At 51.4% G+C, this 19149-nt stretch overlaps 1 protein-coding gene across 12 annotated transcripts in view; it reads right to left on the bottom strand.

The window, feature by feature from the left end:
* The window catches only part of JADE2 (jade family PHD finger 2), a 60251-nt gene that overhangs the window by 21094 nt on the left and 20008 nt on the right, over nt 1-19149 (bottom strand). For all 12 annotated transcript variants that reach the window (XM_012439999.2, XM_012439822.2, XM_012439750.3 and 9 more), the window contains 4 exons: nt 10601-10758; nt 4787-4947; nt 3529-3740; nt 2060-2227 (listed from right to left, as the gene is read on the bottom strand). In XM_012439999.2, the coding sequence (XP_012295422.2) occupies nt 2060-2227; nt 3529-3740; nt 4787-4947; nt 10601-10758 (699 nt within the window). The remainder of the gene's footprint in view (nt 1-2059; nt 2228-3528; nt 3741-4786; nt 4948-10600; nt 10759-19149) is intronic.

Raw genomic sequence — 19149 nt, 5'->3', positions numbered from 1 at the left:
GCCAGGCTGGTCTCAAACTCCTGACCTTGAGATCCGCCCGCCTCGACCTCCCAAAGTGCTAGGATTACAGGTGTGAGCTGCTGTGCCCGGCCTCCTGAAGGTCTTCAGGGCTCTCCCGGGGATGTGCCTTTGCTTAGCCCTTTCTGTGAGGACAGGCCTACAACTATGCCCAAGTCTCTGGGCAGAGACCACCCCACAGCCCAGAGGCAGGGCACATTTGTCTCCCCACTGCCAATGACTGAGGATGGAAAAAGCAATTCTCTCCAAAAGTCCTGAGCCAAAGGGTCTTCATGATGGAGTCCCTGTTGGTACTGTCTCTGCTATGCCCAGCCCAGGGTACACTCAGAGGTGGTCCCAGTCTTCAATATGCTGACCTGCAAGCGCCTACTGCTGACACAAACAACTATTATCGCAGAAGGCTGCAATGTGGGCTTCAGACTGTCAGCCCAGGAAGGAGAGGGCCACTTACGGACAGGGCCACCTGGCTTGCTTCAGAGCACAGGCAGCACTGGAGTGGGCCTCAGTCTGAGCCAGTCCACACAGTAGGGCTGGGCTTGAAACTCTGGTGCATTTCACATTTCAAATAAAATGACTGGCCTTCCAGGAACCCAGGACCTCTGCTAACTCACCCACTCTAGACCCAGCCTATTGCCCATGGTACTCCCACCTGGACTCAGACACATGCCCACACCTCCATCCCAGCCGCAGCCATAGCAGCAGGCCCACTAGCCAGCTTCCCATTAGGCTTACAGCCTGATACTCTCTCTCTCTCTCTTTTTTCTTTTGAGACAGAGTCTTGTTCTGTTGTCCAGGCAGGAGTGCAGAGGTGCGATCTCGGCTCACTGCAACCTCTGCCTCTCGGGTTCAAATGATTCTCGTGCCTCAGCCACCCAAGTAGCTGGGATTATAGGCATGTGCCACCAAGCTCAGATAAATTTTTTTTTTTTTTGTATTTTTAATAGAGACAGGGTTTCACCATGCTGGCCAGACTGGTCTTAAACTCTTGACCTCAAGTGATCCACCCGCCTTGGCCTCTTGCCCGATTCTCTTTTATGTCAGTTGGCTTATCTTTGTTTTGAACATGTGGCTTGACTTTGGATGGAATCACTGCCTAGATTTAGATGGACTCCACAAGCTGCTGTCCCCTATAGTCAGCTGCCTGATTTCTGTACCTACCTCCTGAATCTCCTAGTGGTCCATAACCCCATTTTCTCACAGAAGTCACCACTTGAGTTCTGTCCAAGTCTAAAGGCAAAGCTCCTTATGGGCTGCGGCCTGGATTTTTTGCTGGCCCATCACCTGATATCCCAGTGCCTTTTTTTTTTTTTGAGACAGAGTCTTTCTCTGTCACCCAGGCTGGAGTGGAATGGTACAATCTCAGGTCACTGCAACCTCCGCCTCCTGTGTTCAAATGATTCTCCTGCCTCTGCCTCCTGAGTAGCTGGGACTACAGGTGCCTGCCACCACATCCTGCTAATTTTTGTATTTTTGTAGAGAGGGGGTTTTACTATGTTGGCCAGGCTGGTCTCGAACTCCTGAACTCAGGTGATCCACCTGCTTCAGTCTCCCAAGTAAGCCACTGAGCTCAGCCTGATCCCAGTGTTTTGTTTTGTTTTGTTTTTTAAATCTTTATTTCATCTTATTTATTTTTTTTTGAGATGGAGTTTTGCTTTTGTTGTCCAGGCTGGAGTGCAATGGTGTGATCTCTGCTCACTGCAACTTCTACCTCCTGGGTTCAAGCGATTCTCTGCGTCAGCCTCCTGAGTAGCTGGGATTACAGGCATGTGCCACCATGCCTGGCTAATTTTTTTGTATTTTTAGTACAGACAGGGTTTCCCCATGTTGGTCAGGCTCGAACTCCCAACCTCAGGCAATCTGCCCGCCTTGGCCTCCCTAAGTGCTGGGATTACAGGTGTGAGCCACCGCGCCCGGCCCTATGATCCTAGTGTTTCAATTGAGTCCATCATCTTCTTTTCCCACTGCTCTGCTACCCGAGTCCCACGCGGACCTACTTCCCCATGGCTGTTCCTTGGGCTGCCTCACCTCCACGCCCACCCACCTCAGGAATCCATAGGGCGCAGCTGACGTGCACCCACTTGGTTCCACTTCTGGTGGGCTTCAAGGCTCCTCCTCGCTTGGGGCAGAGCAGGCACTTTGGCTGGACACCCAGGGCACACGTCCGGCACAGCCAGCTGCCTGTGGGCACCTTGAGGATCCCATAGCATGCCTAGGAGAGAGTAGGGTGGTCATGCATCAGTGGCATTGGCCAATCTGTGTCTGGTCAGCAGTCAGCTGCATTTGGTCCAATGCCAGCCCCATGCTACACTGCACACAGCCTCCAGCCTCTGGCAGGTACACCTCCTGAGGAGTTACAATGCAAGGAAGGGAGGAAGGGCTCCTGGAAAGCCTTCCTTGGCCTGCTTGTATGCCTGAACTGTCACCATTTCAGTCCTCTGTGAAAAGGGTTGAGGTCTGCCCTCTGCTGGGAGGAGTCATTTTAGCCAGACGTTCCTAAGCAGCAACAGACTTCAGGAGGTTCCAGGAAGCCCCTTCAGTTGGGTGTGTACAAAACTGGGTGTGTACTTCCTGGAACCAAGTCCCAGAGCCCTCCTATTTCTTACCCAGAGACCCATGAAGAGGGTTTCCCCCACCCATAGGCATGACAGGGGGAAACCCTCTTCATGGGTCCCTGTCTAAGAAATAGGAGGGCTCTGGGACTTGGGTGAGACACATGAACCTGAGAGCTGCTGGGTATAAGGGATGTGTCTGTTTATATGAAACGTGCACTGCCCACCCACCACCTAGCCCAGTGAAGCCCCTGCCTCTGAGCTCCCCAGGGGCTATTCCAGCAATGGTGGGAAAGGGCAGCTTTAAAGTGAGGTCCAGAATGGGTCCACTAGGTCCTAGTCAGGTCTGCAGACAAGGCCCAGAGATACTCAAGACCTCGAGCCTTGGGCCCCAAACCAAGGGGAGCCTGGCTAGGCTGCACTGGGATATAATGCCAGTGATTTTGACAAATAGGTAGATTCCTTACTAGACTGTTCTAAACAAAGACCCACAGTACACAATTTAATCCACGCAACCAGTCTTATTTATGCATAATTGAGAAAACACAGGCCCAGAGAGGTTATGAAACTTGTGTAAAGTTACACAGCTTGTGAAGGGCAGAGCCATGATTTGAAACCATGCAGCTTTGCTTTTGGTGACAGCAGTGGGCTGTCTTTTGGTAAATTCAGGACATGAGGAGCAGAGGAGGAGGGGCAGGGACAGGGTGCATGGCAGGGAGGGTCTAAGGGAGGCTGATGGGAGAGGACGGAAAGACCAGCCAACCGGTACTGGCTTGAGTCTGGCTGGCAGGCCTAAGCCAAGGGGCCCTGGGTGCATATGGCACCACAAAGCACGCTCGCCATTCCCTTCCTCCTCCTTCCTTCTTAAGGGCCTCTGCCCATGGTGCCCCTAGAGAGCCAAGCAGGGGTCTGCCAGGCAGTGTGCGTGGCATGGGTGAGGGTGACTGGGGCGTCTGCCCACCTGATGCACACAGACGTTGCACTTGTCACAGAAGACCATCTCGTTGCCATCCTCGCCCTCAGGAGAGCGGCACACGTCACAGACGACATCCTCATCATACTCGATGCCCAGCCCCTCCTGTGTCTCAATGGCCCTGGCCATATTCTGGTGGCACAGGGTCTCCAGCTCCTCCAGCACACGTTCCAGTGTTAGCTCATCCAGCTCCGGCCTCTCTGTGAGGAGGACAGTAGGACGTGGTGGGGTTAGGGGCCCAGCAGTGAGCTTTGAAGAGGACTTGGCTCCTGGGGCTGCAGGATTTCAGGGCGGATGTCTGGGAGGGTTTCCACCTATCCACTGTGTGGCCTGGGGAGAAACCGCCACTGCCTTGTTCCTCAGCTCCATCGTCTGAAAATGGAATGATCTGGACCATCCCATCTCAAAGGCCCCCGACCTGTGCTGGCGTTCTAACTTTAGACAGCCTGCCTATGACCACAAGGACACATGTGTACGATTAACATGAGGGTCTCTGGGATGTGGCCGGCTCCACGGAGAAGGCACTGCTCGTGCTGTGTGCATGAGGGGACCTCTGCGGGTGGCTGAATATGGTCGAGTTAGCCCTTCCTGGGACACATTAGTGGGCTTCAGCCAGGTAGCCCACACCTTCTGACCCCAGCCCCATTGGCCATCATAGACTCCCTTGCGTGCTCACTGACTCTTCCTATAACATTCGTGCTTACCACAACTGTCCCAAAATCCCTGTAACTGATGTGCTATTATTGCCCCCACCTGACAGCTGCCGAAACTTCAGGAGGCACAGAGACACTAACCAGTCAGGTCACCATTCAGTAATGCAGTATGGACATTCCCCTCAGATCCATGCAGTACCATGGCTCTGCCCAGGCCACTGCCCCTCCCAGGATGGGAAGAAAACCCTCCCTGCTCTGCCCTGATCCCATTTTTTTTTTTTGAGATGGAGTTTCGTTCTTGTTGCCCAGGCTGGAGTGCAATGGGGCGATCTCGGCTCACCGCAATCTCTGCCTCCCGGGTTCAAGTGATTCTCCTGCCTCAGTCTCCCGAGTAGCTGGGATTACAGGCATGCACCACCACGCCTGGCTAATTTTGTATTTTTTTTAGTAGAGATGGGGTTTCCCTATGTTGGTCAGGCTGGTCTCAAACTCCCGACCTCAGGTGATCCACCCACCTCGGCCTCCCAAAGTGCTGGGATTACAGGCCACCACACCTGGCCCCTGATCCCATTCTTAATGCAGTGGTCACCTACCCATCTCCTTAAGTTCCGAGTTGATGAGCTCCAGCCAGTAGGCGTCAATCTCGTCCAGGTCATAGCGGCTGCCTCCTGGCCAATCAGGCTGGGAGCCCTCACCAAGCGTGGTGCTGCTCGGGGATGCCTGGGCAGGAGGGCCTTCCAGCGGTGGGAGGATCCTAGAAAATCAAGACAGGATGTCATGAAGGGAGGGGCCCTCAGTTAGCCGCCCTAGGGGCTCCAGGGAGCTGGCCAGTCCCACTCAGGAGCTGGTGGACAAGTATGCTTTGATGCCACACAGGGCCCACCTCCTTCTACCCCCTCCTTCACTTCCTCCTCCACCATCTGCCCACCCTGCAGAGACTCAGATGACTGTAGGTGAACAGGCTGGCACACAGAAGACCCAAAGGGCAGTAGGGCACAGTGAAGGATGGGAGTCAGGGCTGATCCATAGCCCTGCTCACCCCATAAACATCCACCTGTCCAGAGCTCACCCCACTTCCTCCCATCAGGGTAGCTGGGCCTTAGCTAAAGCCCTGCGTTCTGGATCTAACCCGGCTAGGGCCTGTAGGAGGTATCCTAAGTCCTGTCATGGGCAATGCTCTGTGTCAGCAACTTTGGGACAAGTGAGGTAGTGCCAGCTGGACTCTGGGTCCTTTGGCATATCCCTCAAGGCTGGGGACAGGCCAGGCCCCCTTTACTCTCACAGGCCCAAGCTCCTTTTTCACCAACAGCCTGAAAATCCCACTGACTTGAGTAGAACTGAGGCAATGTCTCCTCTGAGGTCAGGAGGAACCCTACCTGGTTACATGGCTGCGGTGGAAGACAAAAGGTGTACACCACATGCCACCCTGGCCTTCTCCCATGTACAATGCCACTGAGCAGTGAGTGTCCTGCTACACAGTGTTACCTGGTCCCACAACCAAGATAAAGGCCAAATCTCTTGAATACAAAGATGTGCTTGCTGCAGTCCCAGGATCACTCCCCACTCAGCTGTCCTTTGGGGCCACAGCTCTGCTGCTGAGGCAGCTTGGAAGGTCCTGGCCACAGGGCATGGACTCAAAGCCCAACTTCACCACTTACTGTGTGACTCTGGGGAAGCCACTCAACTTCTCTGGGCCCCAGTGTCTCCATTCCCCAAAATGGGTTAACAATGATACTACCAGGTCAGGTGTGGGGGCTCACACCTGTAATCCCAGCACTTTGGGAGGTCGACGTAGGTGATCACCTGAGGTCAGGAGTTTGAGACCAGCCTGATTGACACTGGAGATACCCCGTTTCTACTAAAAATACAAAATTAGCCAGGCATGGTGGCGCATACCTGTAATCCCAGCCACTCAGGAGGCTGAGGCAGGAGAATCGCTTGAACCCAGGAGGCAGAGGCTGCAGTGAGCCAAGATCATGCCACTGCACTCCAGCCTGGGCAACAAGAGTTAAACTCCATCTCAAATAATAATAATAACAACAATAATAATAATAGTACCTACCTTATAGAGCATTAAATGGATTAATGTTTACAAAACTCTTAGGAAAGTGCCTGGCACACAGTAACGTGTGTGTGTGTGTGTGTGTGGTGTGTTTTGTGTGATGTGTGTGTTTTGTGTGATGTGTGGGGTGTACGTTTTGTGTGGTGTGTGTGTATGTGTGTGTGTGTGTGGTGTATGTGGGGGGGTGTGTACGAGGTGTGGGGTGTATGTGTTGTGTGATGTGTGAGGGCTGTGTGTGTATGTGTGTTTAGGATGTTACCTCTCTCCTGAAATGGAATATAGGGGGCATTTTGCCTTGGGAGGGCGTGGTTTCCCCTTGGCTCAGCTGTGTGTCGCCCCTCAGTTCCTGATGCCAGTTCAAAAAGCCAGCTCTTCCCACCCCCTACTGGTTGCCATGGTTATTGCTTTGGAGACTGGCCTCCATCTGGCCAGCTCTGCCAGGGTGGAGAGGCCCCTTACTTGAGAGGCATCCTGGGGTCAGGGGCAAGACTGCCAGAAGCTGTGACTCAGTGCTGATGGGGGGGAGGGGCAGGGCTTTAGATGGCACAGAGACATGGCAGAGCTGTGGCGAGGGCTCCTGGGCTTCCCCATCACCACACTCAATGTCAGCAAAAAGGGCAGGAAGGATGAAGGAGACGGGGAGGCAGGGCCCCAGGCCAGGAAAGAGAATGGCCTCCAAGCCAGGAGGAAAGCCTATATAAGGTCGAGGGGGCATGGAGAAGGGGAAGAGGCTTGGCACCACCTTTTCTCCCATGAAGGAAGGTCATAGGCCATGATCATAGTATGACCGCACCCCACACTAACAGGTGATTCCAAATGGAAGCAACACTAATACCCTCAGTCCAACAAAATTCTGCCTTTCTCCATGAAACTGTTATTTGAATAAACACACTCTTTTAAAAATGCAGGCTGTAATTTTGTTGTGAACCAGCTTTGATTGTGCCCTAAGCACATGCTGAGTGGGGGTGTCCGGATGCCCACCACTTCCTGGCATAACTACCCACATCTGCTTGCCTGGTCAACAGCTACCTGGCCAAACCTCCTGAGGTCAAGATCGCTGTCCTCCCTCTGAAGAGTCGGGTGAAGGGACTCACACCAGAAGATATCTGCTGTGCTTCCTGGGTCTCTCATCTTCATCTGTTTGCCCCTTCTGGCTCTGGCTCTGGTTGTGAAGGAAGCTCTCCTACCAGGTATGGACTGAGCCAACCCTAGGCCAAGGCCTCACCCTCAGCTGTATCCGGCAGGACGGAGGTCAGCTGGGAGGGAGGACAGCATCAGCTGGCTGGGATCTATGGGAGGGGAGGGGTCTTTCCCCAGAAGACCAGACATACATCGGAGGTCGGTTCTGCCCTAGCTGAGACTTCTGGCCACACTGAGGGGTAGGACAGGCCCTCACTCAATTCAGTCTGGGGAGGGGCGAGACAAGTGCTCGTAGTTCAGACAGATTTCAGACCATGAGGTAGGCAGACCCACCCAAAGGCCAGGGAGGGAGGGACAGAGGGTGCCTGGGGTGGCAGCTGGGGGAGGGCAGCCAGAAGCAGTATGCTGGGATGAGCGGGGCACAGGGCTGTCTCTGGGCCTCACTGGGGCAGCCCAGAGCTTGTTCCCGGGGCCTCTGATTTCCTGGCCCAGCCCACTAGGCCCCGGTGGCCATGCAGGGAATTCCCCAGAATTTCCCGACTTCCTCATCTATAAAATGGGGACAGTTATATGTACTTTGTAAAGCAATATGATTGTTAAATGAGAAGATGAACACAGGCTCAGCATAGCAAGTCCTCAAAAGCACGGTTTCTCTAACAATTCTGACCCTGGTGGCTAGCAGGCAGGCTTCCAGAGGAGGGCTGTGCAGTGGGAGGTGCCCAGGAGGATGGAGTGGCTGGGCTACAGGGAGACAGCAGCAGAAGAGGCATAGAGATGTCTCTAAGAAAGCACCTCCCCACCCCTAGTCCATCCTCTCCAAAGATCACGGACAGGCCGGGAGCACCTGGCTCATGTCAGCTTAGCACAGCCATGCCTATGCTGGGAACGCACCTCATAAAGCCAAATCAGCCGGAACACGTGCTCTCCTCTTGATGTCAACAGATAAAGCACCCTACAGGCAGAATGAAGCCAAGCTACCGGTGTAGAAGCATCTGCAATTAATTACCCAGGCCAGTAGATGTTTCCGGAACCAACTGACACTGACATCAAGTAGAGAGGACAGACTGGGCCAAGCCTAATCAAGACTGACCTCGTTCTGCCTACCTGGTGGCCTGCCCTGCCCCCCATCACCCTGGGCACGTGTGGCGGTGACTTGGCATGCATATTTTCACTTAATCTTCACCAGGCACTGTCAGGCAGACACTAGTATTATCCACATTCTACAGAGGAGGAAACGGGCTCAGACAGGGTCAAGTAACAGTTCCTCATCCTGCAGAGGGAAGCCGGGGAGGAGCTCGACCCATGTTTCCAGCTCTGGGCAGGGGATTTGGGGAATAAAATCATGCTTTAAATCCTGCATATACTCCCAAGGCTCCCTCAGGCCTTCTGGAGAGGCCTGGGGCACCCCTGGTTCTCAGAAGGCCCCAGACAAGTGTTAATAAGCACTCGGCCATCAGGAGTCACTGGAAAGGGATTGCCTGCCCCTCCACTTCCAATCCCACAGAGCACCCGAGTGGAGCTTCGTGTCTGCCGTGCCTGTGATCCAATCATAGGTGCAGCTGCCAGGAAGCGAGGGTGCCAACGTCAAGGGAAGCAACAGCTGTGATCTTTGCCCCAGGCCTAGTCTACAAGGGATCAAGCAAGAGCCACGAGGTCGCCAAGGCCAGGAGCAGACAGCCAAACACCCAAGCTGCCCAGACCAGGCAGACTGGTGAGCGAGGGAGGCCAGGACACAAGGCCCCTCTGCCCGGAGACATGACTTGGAGGGTTTCTCAGGCTGCATAAAGAAGCACTTGGCTGAACTCAGTAGCTGGAGGCAAGACCCAGGGCCATGTGGCTACCTTCTGACAAGAGCGGCCAGGGGTCTCTCTGCCTCATGAGACCAGGAGGATATAAAGCCCAGAGGATTCATCTCTGAACCAGCCCTGGCAGGGGGACCTCCCCAGAGGCCAGTAATAGCAATGGCTTCCTGAGCATCTGCTGTATGCCAGGCACTTGACTGCCCCTCTAAGAACTCCCTTAAAAGGTTCAAAAAGTCAAAAGCATGGCTTGTCCCTCTCTTAAAGACTAGTGAAAAGTCTGGAGATTTCCCTGATCAGAACTGCTTTGGGATCACGCATGGTGGCTCATGCCTGTAATCCTAGCATTTTGGGAGGCTGAAGCAGGACTGCTTGAGCCCAGGAGTTCCAGACGAGCCTGAGCAACACAGCAAGACCTTGTCTCTACTAACAATCAAAAAAACTAGCCACATGTGGTGGCATGTGCCTATGGTGGGAGGATCACTTGAGGCTGGATGAGGCTGCAATGAGCTGAGATCGCACCACTACACATGCACTCCAGCCTGGGTGGGTAACAGTGAGACCTTGTCTCAAAAAAAAAAAAAAAAAAAAAGCGCCAGCCAGGCCTGGTGGCTCACGCCTACCTACATGCAATCCCAGGACTTTAGGAGGCCGGCCAAGGTAGTGGGCAGATTGCTTGAGCCCAGGAGTTTAAGACAAGCCTGGCAGATTGCTTGAGCCCAGGAGTTTAAGACCAGCCTGGACAACACAGCAAAACCCCATCTCTACAAAAAACATGAAAATTGGGTGGGCATGGTGGCATGAGCCTGTAGTCCCAGCTACTTGGGAGGCTGAGGTGGGAGGACTGCTTAAGCCTGGGAGGTCAAGGCTGTAGTGAGCCAAGATTGCACCACTGCACTCCAGCCTGGACGACAGCGTGAGACCCTGACTCTAAAAAAAAAGACAAAAAAGAGAGAAACAAAAAGAACTGCTTTGGGGCTGAGTTTGGATCAACATTACAGAGTGCTTGCTGTGTGCCAGGCCTGGTGCCAAGTGCTTTCCATGCGTCATTTCACTCCATTATCTCAACATTACAACTGCATGAGTAGGTGAGTTATTATTATCATTCTAATTTCAGAGATAAGGAAACTGAGGCCCAGAGAGATGACATTTCTGGTCCAAGGCTACACTGAATATGAGTGGTAATGTGAACGCAAAGCATTCTTGCTCTAGAGTCAGGCCCGAGCCCAACCCCTTAGCCTCTCAGGTAAACTGCTAGTATTTCTGGAACATTTCAATGGTTTGTAGGACAAGGAATGGAATACAGAATAAAAATGGGCTAGAGAGGAATTCCAGGACTGGCAGGAAAGCAGCCTCCCCTTCTTCCCTTTTCGCAGTGGTCCCCTAGCCTGGGCTGACTGGCTCACCTCACCACGGGCTCTGGGATGGCCTCTGCCCCGGCGGGCACCTGCACACCTTTCTCCCATTCCTGTCGCCATGGGTCTGCCAGGATGTAGTAGTCATCCGGGCTGAGCTGGTATGAGTCCGGGATCTTCATGGCTGTGATCAAATCTGTCCGGAAAACCTGTGAAGGGCAAGAGGGGAGAGAGTGACTTCAGATTGCCTCAGGGAAGTCTGCTCCACAGGCCAGAGGAAGAGGCAGATACATGCAACTCAAGTGGGCATTCTGCCTGTGCACTTACAAGTAAGACGACATAAAAGCAATCAGCACAATGAGTAACACAGCTCCGAACCCAGCACATGCTCTGCACACAGTGGACGTTCTATAAAAGTGATGAACTGGGCCAGGCGCGGTGGCTCACGCCTGTAATCCCAGCACTTTGGGAGGCTGAGGCGGGCGGATCATGAAGTCAAGAGATCAAGACCAGCCTGGCCAACATAGTGAAATCCTGTCTCTACTAAAAATACAAAACTTAGCTGGGTGTGGTGGCATGCGCCTGTAATGCCAGCTACTTGGGAGGCTGAGGCAGGAGAATCGCTTGAACCCAGGAGGCGGAGGTTGCAATAAGCTGAGATCTCACCACTGCACTACAGCCTGGGTGACAGCAAGACTGTTTCAAAAAAAAAAAAAAAGTGATGAACTGAATTCACATTGCTCTGGCCTATAAAAAGACAGAGTTTGATGGGAGTAAACATACAAGAGAAAGGGAAAGACTGGGAGAGAAAGGCAAAAATCAAAATAAAAAGAAGAAAAACTCAGAGGACAGAAAGGCTAATGCGAAAGCAGTACTGATGGCTGGGTGTGGTGGCTCACGCCTGTAATCCCAACACTTTGCGAGGCTGAGGTGGGAGGACTGCTCGAGGCCAGGAGTTCAAGACAGCCTGGGCCACACAGCAAGATCTTGCCTCTACAAAAAATTAAAAAAAAAAAAAAAAGGTGGGGGGGCCACGTAAGGTGGTTCATACTTGTAATCCCCACATTGTGGGAGGCTGAGGAGGGAAGACTGTTTGAACCCAGGATTTTGAGACAAGCTGGGGCAACATGGTGAATCCTGATCTTTAGAAAAAATAAAAAAAATAGCTGGGTGTGGTGGCACGTGCCTGGGGTCCCAGCTACTCCAGAGGTTGAGGTGGAAGGACTGTTTAAGCCCAGGAGATTAAGCCTGCAGTGAGCCATGATTGTACCACTGCCCTCTGGCCTGAGTGACAGTGAGTCCCTGTCTCAAAAGATAAACACAAAATAAATAAATAAAATAAAATGAAAAATACTGCCCTTATGTGACTGTTCAAGACATTTCCACTGGAGGTTTACGATGATGTTATCTATCCACACCCACAGGCACAAGTAGGGGTATAAAATGGCACAGGGCGCCAACCCCAGGAAAGGCCAGGACCTTATGCTAACAGCCGGGATGGCCGGGGCCTGGGGCAGCCTAGAGAGTGGCTTCACATGAGCTGGGACTTCCAAGGTCCCTCAAGAACAAGGACACTGTCTCCTAACTTGGCAGGGGCTTTGTGTGTCGGGGGTAGGAAGACAGGAAGGACAGCGTTGTCTTCCTTCTTAATCAAACCCATCTAAATCCCTCAGAGCAAAGCAATGAGTGATCACACTCCGAGCACCTCCTCACTTGGGGCAAACTGCTCTTCCCAGAGTTCCGTCTGTTGCTCTCACCTCCACCCCCACTTCCACCTCAGAACAAGCTCTAAACTCTGCTCCGGCTGGCACTGGCAATGCCTCCTGCCCCAGTCACCTGATCCCGCTGTGATCCCCCCAACAAAGCGCTATTGTGGAATGTGGTGGCACCTCTAGACACCATGTGACTTGCTCAGGTACCAACTTTCCCAGTGATCATCGTCACTTGAGAATCACAAGTTAAAGATGAACTCACATCACTGAGATAAGAGAAACCACTTCAAGGAGTACTCCAGGTCTCAGACCAAACTCCAACCCCACACTCCTCCCTGGAAAAGTCAGCATCCACTGCTGTTCCCGGGGCTAAGTCAGCCCACTTGCCCTTTCGAAGGCTCATGACAGACAGATTCAGTGGTAACCTCTGCCTGCTATGTGTGCCTCATTTGAATCTAGGTCCATAACTACAAGGAAAACACTGAAGTGGGTGCACTGAGGGGCCTGGAGGCAGCGTCCTGCAGAATCTAATTAACGTCTGCATCTAGCTGGAGACGGCCCTGGTTTGAAAAAGGTCAAGTTTCTTGAAGATTCTACTTGCCAATATAATTTAATTGTTAGGAATAACACCCTAACATTTAATTAGGGTGCCAGTGTGAAAAAAATTAAAATCAGATTACAATTAAATGCTAATTAAACAGAAGATGGAATGTGGCTAAGATTTCACAGCCCTGATAATTTGCATATCTTATTAGCAAGTAGTAAGATAGCTATGCAAGAGGGCACACTCAGGCATTGGGTGCTTTTAGGGGGCCCTTCAGTAGAGGCCTGTGCCAGCCAAGGCCTCTGGAGACTCTGCCAAGCTCAGCAGGGCTGGGGCTGGATTATTTCCCTGTGGGCCTCAGCACAGTACCTGGCAAGGAAGAACTGACCCCACAGTGATTCATAACTGCCTCAACATTCTCCCCACCCAAGCAAGCCAATGGTGCATCACCCCAAGCCCTGTTGCTCTGAAGCCATGGAGAACCACACACTTGAGACAGTACATCACTCTGCCCCAGAAATCAACCCTACAATAGCCCAGTGTCACTATGTGCCCTCCAAAGAGTCATAGGTGGGTTAGAAACCTTTTGCTCTAGGCTGTAGTACAGTGGCATGATCTCGGTTCACTGCAACCTTGGCCTCCCGTGTTCAAACGATTCTTCGGCCTCAGCCTCCCAAGTAGCTGGGATTACAGGTGCCTGCCACCTCGCCTGGCTAATTTTTGTATTTTTAATAGAGACGGGATTTCACCATGTTGGCCAGGCTGGTCTCAAACTCCTGACCTCAAGTGATCTGCCGGCCTCAGCCTTCTCAAGTGCTGGGATTGCAGGCGTGAGCCACTGTGCCCAGCCCTGGGCTGTAACTTAACTGTCACCTCCTCGGGGACTTCTTCCTGATAAGCAACTGTGGGAGTCCGGACTGCCTGACGGGGCCACTTTCCACCCCACCCCTGCCTCATTTTTTTTCCAGCCCTTACACTCCTGAAAAGTACCTGGTCAACTCATGCTGCTGATTTCTTCTCATCTCCCCTACCAAGCCTCGTCCTGCTGTTGGTTATACTCTCAGTGCCTGGCACTGAATACAAAGGCCTCCCTGGAGAATTACCTGATGAGTCTCAGACCCCTAGCTGGCTCCTGGCAGTGCTTTCTGAACCCCATGAACAGGGTGAGATACCTCATGGATATACCCAGTGGCCAAAATCCCCAACCACATGGACCTGAACAAGCGTCTCTGAGCAATAGGTGGCCTTTATTCTTCTGGGCTTTAAGCTCAAGGACCAGCATTCAGCCCAGGCTAGAGTGGGTGAGACCAGAGTGTCCCAACACACCAGCTGGGAAGACATGGCCTGGCACTGAGAACTCAGAGCAGGAAGGGCTCCCGGGTCAACTTCAGAGTCCCTTTCCACTACAGTCAGAGGGACTTAGGGAAGACCAGAGTCTCATTCCAAGAAAGTTGCACGTTTCATCCTGGGTCACGCAGGGAGCAGGTGGCAGACTGGACACTACGGGCCCTTGCAGGTGGGAATCATGGACACACAGAGAGGGCAGCACTGTCATAATGGTGTCAGCCCGCACTAGGAGAGACTGTGTGCAGAGTGACAGTATAAGGGCTGTTCCTGGCCGGGCGCGGTGGCTCCTGCCTGTAATTTCAGCACTTTGGGAGGCTGAGGCGGGCAGATCACCTGAGGTCAGGAGTTTGAGACCAGCCTGGCCAACGTGGTGAAACCCCCGTCTCTATTCAAAACAAAAAAAAAAGGGGAAAAAAAGGGCTGTTTCTGAATTAATCTATTATTAGCCCCTCCACCCACTCTGCGAGTTAAGTACTACCATGATTCCTATTTTACAGTTGAGAATCCCGGGACTCGGGTTAGTTAAATCACTCACCCAAGGTCTATGCACTGGAAGTGGCAAAGGAACCCAGGCCAACACAACTCCCGAGCCATCCAGCCCTCCCTGTCCCTTTTGGCCATGTGCTCACTGCCTAATGCCCCCAAGTTAACTTGAAGCCAAATCAGGTTACTTCCCCAGGGGTTGAAATATGTAAATCCAACTGTGGTCTTTGCAAATTCCGAGGCCTCCAGTGGCTCTCCACTGTCCTCCCACTGTGCCCAGACTGAACTGCAGAGCCAATGAGGCCCTGTGACCACACAGGTCCACTTGCAGTCTCCCAAGCACTTTTAACCCTCTGCACACGGGAGAATGCTGCCTGGGACACTGCTCCCTTGCCAGAGTGGAGCTGGCACGCTTCATCCTTAAGGTCTCAGTGCAGCTTACATCTGCTCTAGGAAGCCTTCCCCAATCCTAGGCTGGGTTGTGGACTTTGTCTGAAGTTCCACAGCCCCTGTATTAGACTCTTCTGGTTTTTTGCCATGTCTTCCCCTCTAGAAGCGGAGTTCAGTGAGGTCTGGCTGAGCCGCAGGGCTGGAGCTCAGCAGTGCAAACAGGGCCTGGCACATGCTAGGTGCTGAGAAATGTTGAATGACTCAAGATCCTTCCATGGGCCAGCCACCTCCTTCTTTGGTTGCTGTCCAAGACTACAGCTGGGTACTCGGTGCCTTCCAGCGGAGCCTCTGTGCATTCATGTAAAAACTGCCCACAAATATGGCAGCCAATTGTAACCTAAACATCATTTTGTGTTGAATTTCCAGGAGGTAGACTTGGAAAATGTTTAATTATCCTCCTAAAACCCCTTTGAATGATTTATGAAAACTAAATAAAGGATAAAATGGACACTGATGAACGAGAAGCCTTACTGTGGCAAGAAAGTTGGAAGCTGGAAAACAAGCAATTTTCTTAGAATGTGAGTGTTTACTATTTTTCTCTCTTTTGGCAGAAATTGACAAATTGTCTTTAAAGGTCTGCTGCCTAGCAACCAAGTTCTGCTGAGCTGCTTGGGAGATGTTAATTGCAGCTTCTTCAAACAGTATGAAGAAATGTTTAAAGGCCTCAAACTCTAATTGAATAACCAATCTGAGTGCTAGGGGTGCCAATGTAGCCCTGGAGGGAGCTAAAGAGTCTGCTCTGCCCAGATGTAGGGACACTGCTCTGGAAACACATCACATGGCCTTGCCCTCACATCTTTTTCTAAGACTGCAGATCATAACCATTCAAAAGGCTGGCTTTCTGCACCTATTTCCCTAGGAAGAACTCTGCAAGAAAGCAGAGTGTGAGTGACCTTCAAAAGCAAATAAACATAATGACAAAAGGCAAATTTCACTGTGCACTAACCACACGGCTACAAGGTTTAATATACGATCTCAAGATTTGTAGCTATGATTTGAACACTTCATCCTGGGACCTTGGTTCTCTGCTTCCTTTTCTCAAGGGGTGAATTACTGTATTACAGAGTATTTCAAACTAAGAGGTACTAAGAGGAAATTTAGTTACTTAAGAGAAAAGCTCCAGCAGTTATCACACAACTACAAAATATAATTACTTGTGTAATTATATCTATCTATCCATCTATCTATGTATGTATCTATCTATCTATAGTACTTTTTTTAGAGGGAGTCTCGCTCTGTCACCCAGGCTGGAGTGCAGTGGTGTAATCTCAGTTCACTGCAACCTCTGCCTTCCAGGTTAAGGGATTCCCTTGCCTCAGCCTCCCGAGTATCTGGGATTATAGGCACCTGCCACCACATCCAGCTAATTTTTATATTTTTAGTAGAGATGGGGTTTCACCATGTTGGCCAGGCTGGTACCAAACTCCTGACCTCAAGTGATCTGCCCATCTCGGCCTCCCAAAGTGCTGGGATGACAGGTGTGAGCCACCACGCCCGGTCTATTTGTGTAATTATATTTTTAATATTCATCTCTTCTAACAGTCAACCTGCAAGAAGATAGGGACTGCATGTGTCCTGTTTATCACTGTGCCTGCTTTTGGCACAGTGTTTGGCACACAGCAGGTATTCAAGAAATGCTTGTAGAACAAAAATTAGCCAGGTATGCTGGCTTGCCTGTAGTCCCAGCAACTTGTGGGGGGGCTCAAGCAGGAGGACTACTGCTTGAGCCCAGGAGGTGGAGGTTGCTGTGAGCTGAGATCTCACCACTACACTCCAGCCTCGGTGACAGAGTGAGACCCTGTCAAAAAAAAAAAAAAAAAAAAAAAAAAGCTTGTGGAAAGTCAATGAATGAATGAATGAATCCCAGGATTTGTCTGATGTATGACTAAACTCTAAAATTTCCTGCCCTGTCTTAGCAGGGAGAGAGGAAGCAAAAGCCTAGTCCGAAGGATTCTGCCAGGTCAAACAGAAACTGGTCTTGGTCACTGTCCCAAAGCCAATTAAAATGGGATAGTCCAGGACTATCTCTCCTGGACATCTGTCCACAGAAAAACTCCCAATGTGGGGCTAAAAGTGGTCCCTTCCTCCTCGCCTCTCAAGGTATGTTTTAAGGTCTGTATTTAAAGAGCCAACCTCATCATAATTGTTTTCTGAATACCTCATCTCATTACAAACATCTAGGCCAGGGGTGGTGGCTCACGCCTGTAATATGAGCACTTTGGGAAGCTGAGGTGGGCGGATCACGAGGTCAGGAGTTCGAGACTGGACTAACCAACATGGTGAAACCCCATCTCTATTAAAAATACAAAAATTAGCAGGGTGTGGTGGTGTGGGCCTGTAATTCCAGCTACTCAGGATGTTGAGGCAGGAGAATCGCTTGAATCCGGAGACAGAAGTTGCAATGAGCTGAGATCGTGCCACTGCACTCTAGCCTAGGTGACAGAGCAAGACTCCGTCACAAAAAAAAAAAAGAAAAGAAGAAACAACAGCTAATAGTGAAAGGTGGTAACTGCCCTGTTAAGGCAGGTCAGGTATTATGTTAAAGTTTTACATGCATTGTGGCACCTACTTCATATTACCCTCGTTTTCCAGATGTGAAGACTCAGATTCAGAAATGTTAAACCACCTGCATGAGGTCTCCACTGGCCTTTTACCACGGCAATACTGCCTGCAAGACACAGAGAGCTCTTCTTTTAAAAAATCTTTCCGGGGCTGGAACCTGATGAAGAGTGTCCCAGCCAAGAGCAAACTTACGCAGTTAAAATTCAGTATAAATCATGAGAGAAGGGCTATAAAAATAGCTACCCTCTGCCCAGTCATGTTTCAGGCTACCACTAGGCTAAGTTCGTAAGACACTTTAAAAAAAACCTACTCAACATCTCTTTCTTTTATTTTCATGAGGATAATGGCACTTCCTGCTCTTAAAGAGAATTTATTACACACATTTCTTTTGCAAGACAAGTCCCAGAGGCCAGGAGGCCCTTCCAGCTGGCGGGAGCAGCAATGTTTCCAACTATGTAAGTAGATCCTGCCCCCCACTCCAGAGGAAGGCAGTGTGAGTCTCAGAAAGCAGGCGCTCAGCCCAGCGGAAGGACTCCCCACAACCCGCCTGCCTCACAGGGTAGCAAAGGAACTGCTGGTGGGTTGGAAACTTGGCTCAAAACCACAAGGGCAAGCACAAAACCTTTTTTGGATTCTCCTGTTTTATCTCTCAAATTGTGGGCATTTTGCATTTTACTGTACCATACGCCTTCATTGTTTTACTATAAAATGGCATTTCAAACATCTGGATAACACCTCTGCTTCTCAGGAAGGCATCTTATTTATCCTGTGGTTTGGAGCCCCAACACAATCTGGCCACCCCCATCTTTACCCTTCACCCAGGGTAGAAGGAGGATTCCATTTTTAAAAGCATGGGTTAAGCTGAGAAGCTGCATCTCCACTCGCTGCGTTTTCTTGGAGGAGTGGAGGGTAGCACTCCTTATAGAGGAACTTTCAAGGACACTGGGTCTGGGGGACACCCCCTTGCTGGTATCAGAGGCTTCTCCTAGGCCACATTCCCAGGGACTAGGGACTACGCATTGGTGAAGGGCTTCACTGGTACATGCAACTAGAGACGTACTAATTTGTCACCAGAGCCTATACAGGAGCTGACAGCTGAATCCCCACTCCCGCCATCCAGGCTTCTGGCTCAGGGTGGCCTACTTTACCCGACACTCCCCACCTCCTGCCCCACTCACCTCTGGGACTCCCTTTACTCCCCAGGGTTCCATGAGTCTTAGGAAGGAGTCACATCTGCAGGTCAACTCCCTGGGAGGGCCCATGGCAGAGCTCTACGCTAAGAACTCTGAGGCTCATTCGCCTGGGGTCACAGATGTCGTCGGGCAAAGCCTGGGCGTTTTTGACAAAGCCAGGCTGCACTTCCCATAACAGACACCTTCCTGTGTAGCACCTGCATCCTGCTGACAAAGGACAAGCTCCCCAGGGACAGGGCCTGTGCTTTCTGTCCCCAGCACTGAGCTAGGCCCACTGGGTACTCTTGAGCACTTGCTGATTTTGATCAG

Source organism: Aotus nancymaae, unplaced genomic scaffold (genome assembly GCF_030222135.1).
Source record: "Aotus nancymaae isolate 86718 unplaced genomic scaffold, 86718_ANA_hifiasm-v0.15.2.pri h1tg000064l_1, whole genome shotgun sequence".
Lineage (NCBI taxonomy): Eukaryota > Metazoa > Chordata > Mammalia > Primates > Aotidae > Aotus > Aotus nancymaae.
The sequence above is the reverse complement of the archived record's forward strand: the minus strand, read 5'-3'. Positions and strand labels throughout refer to the sequence as shown.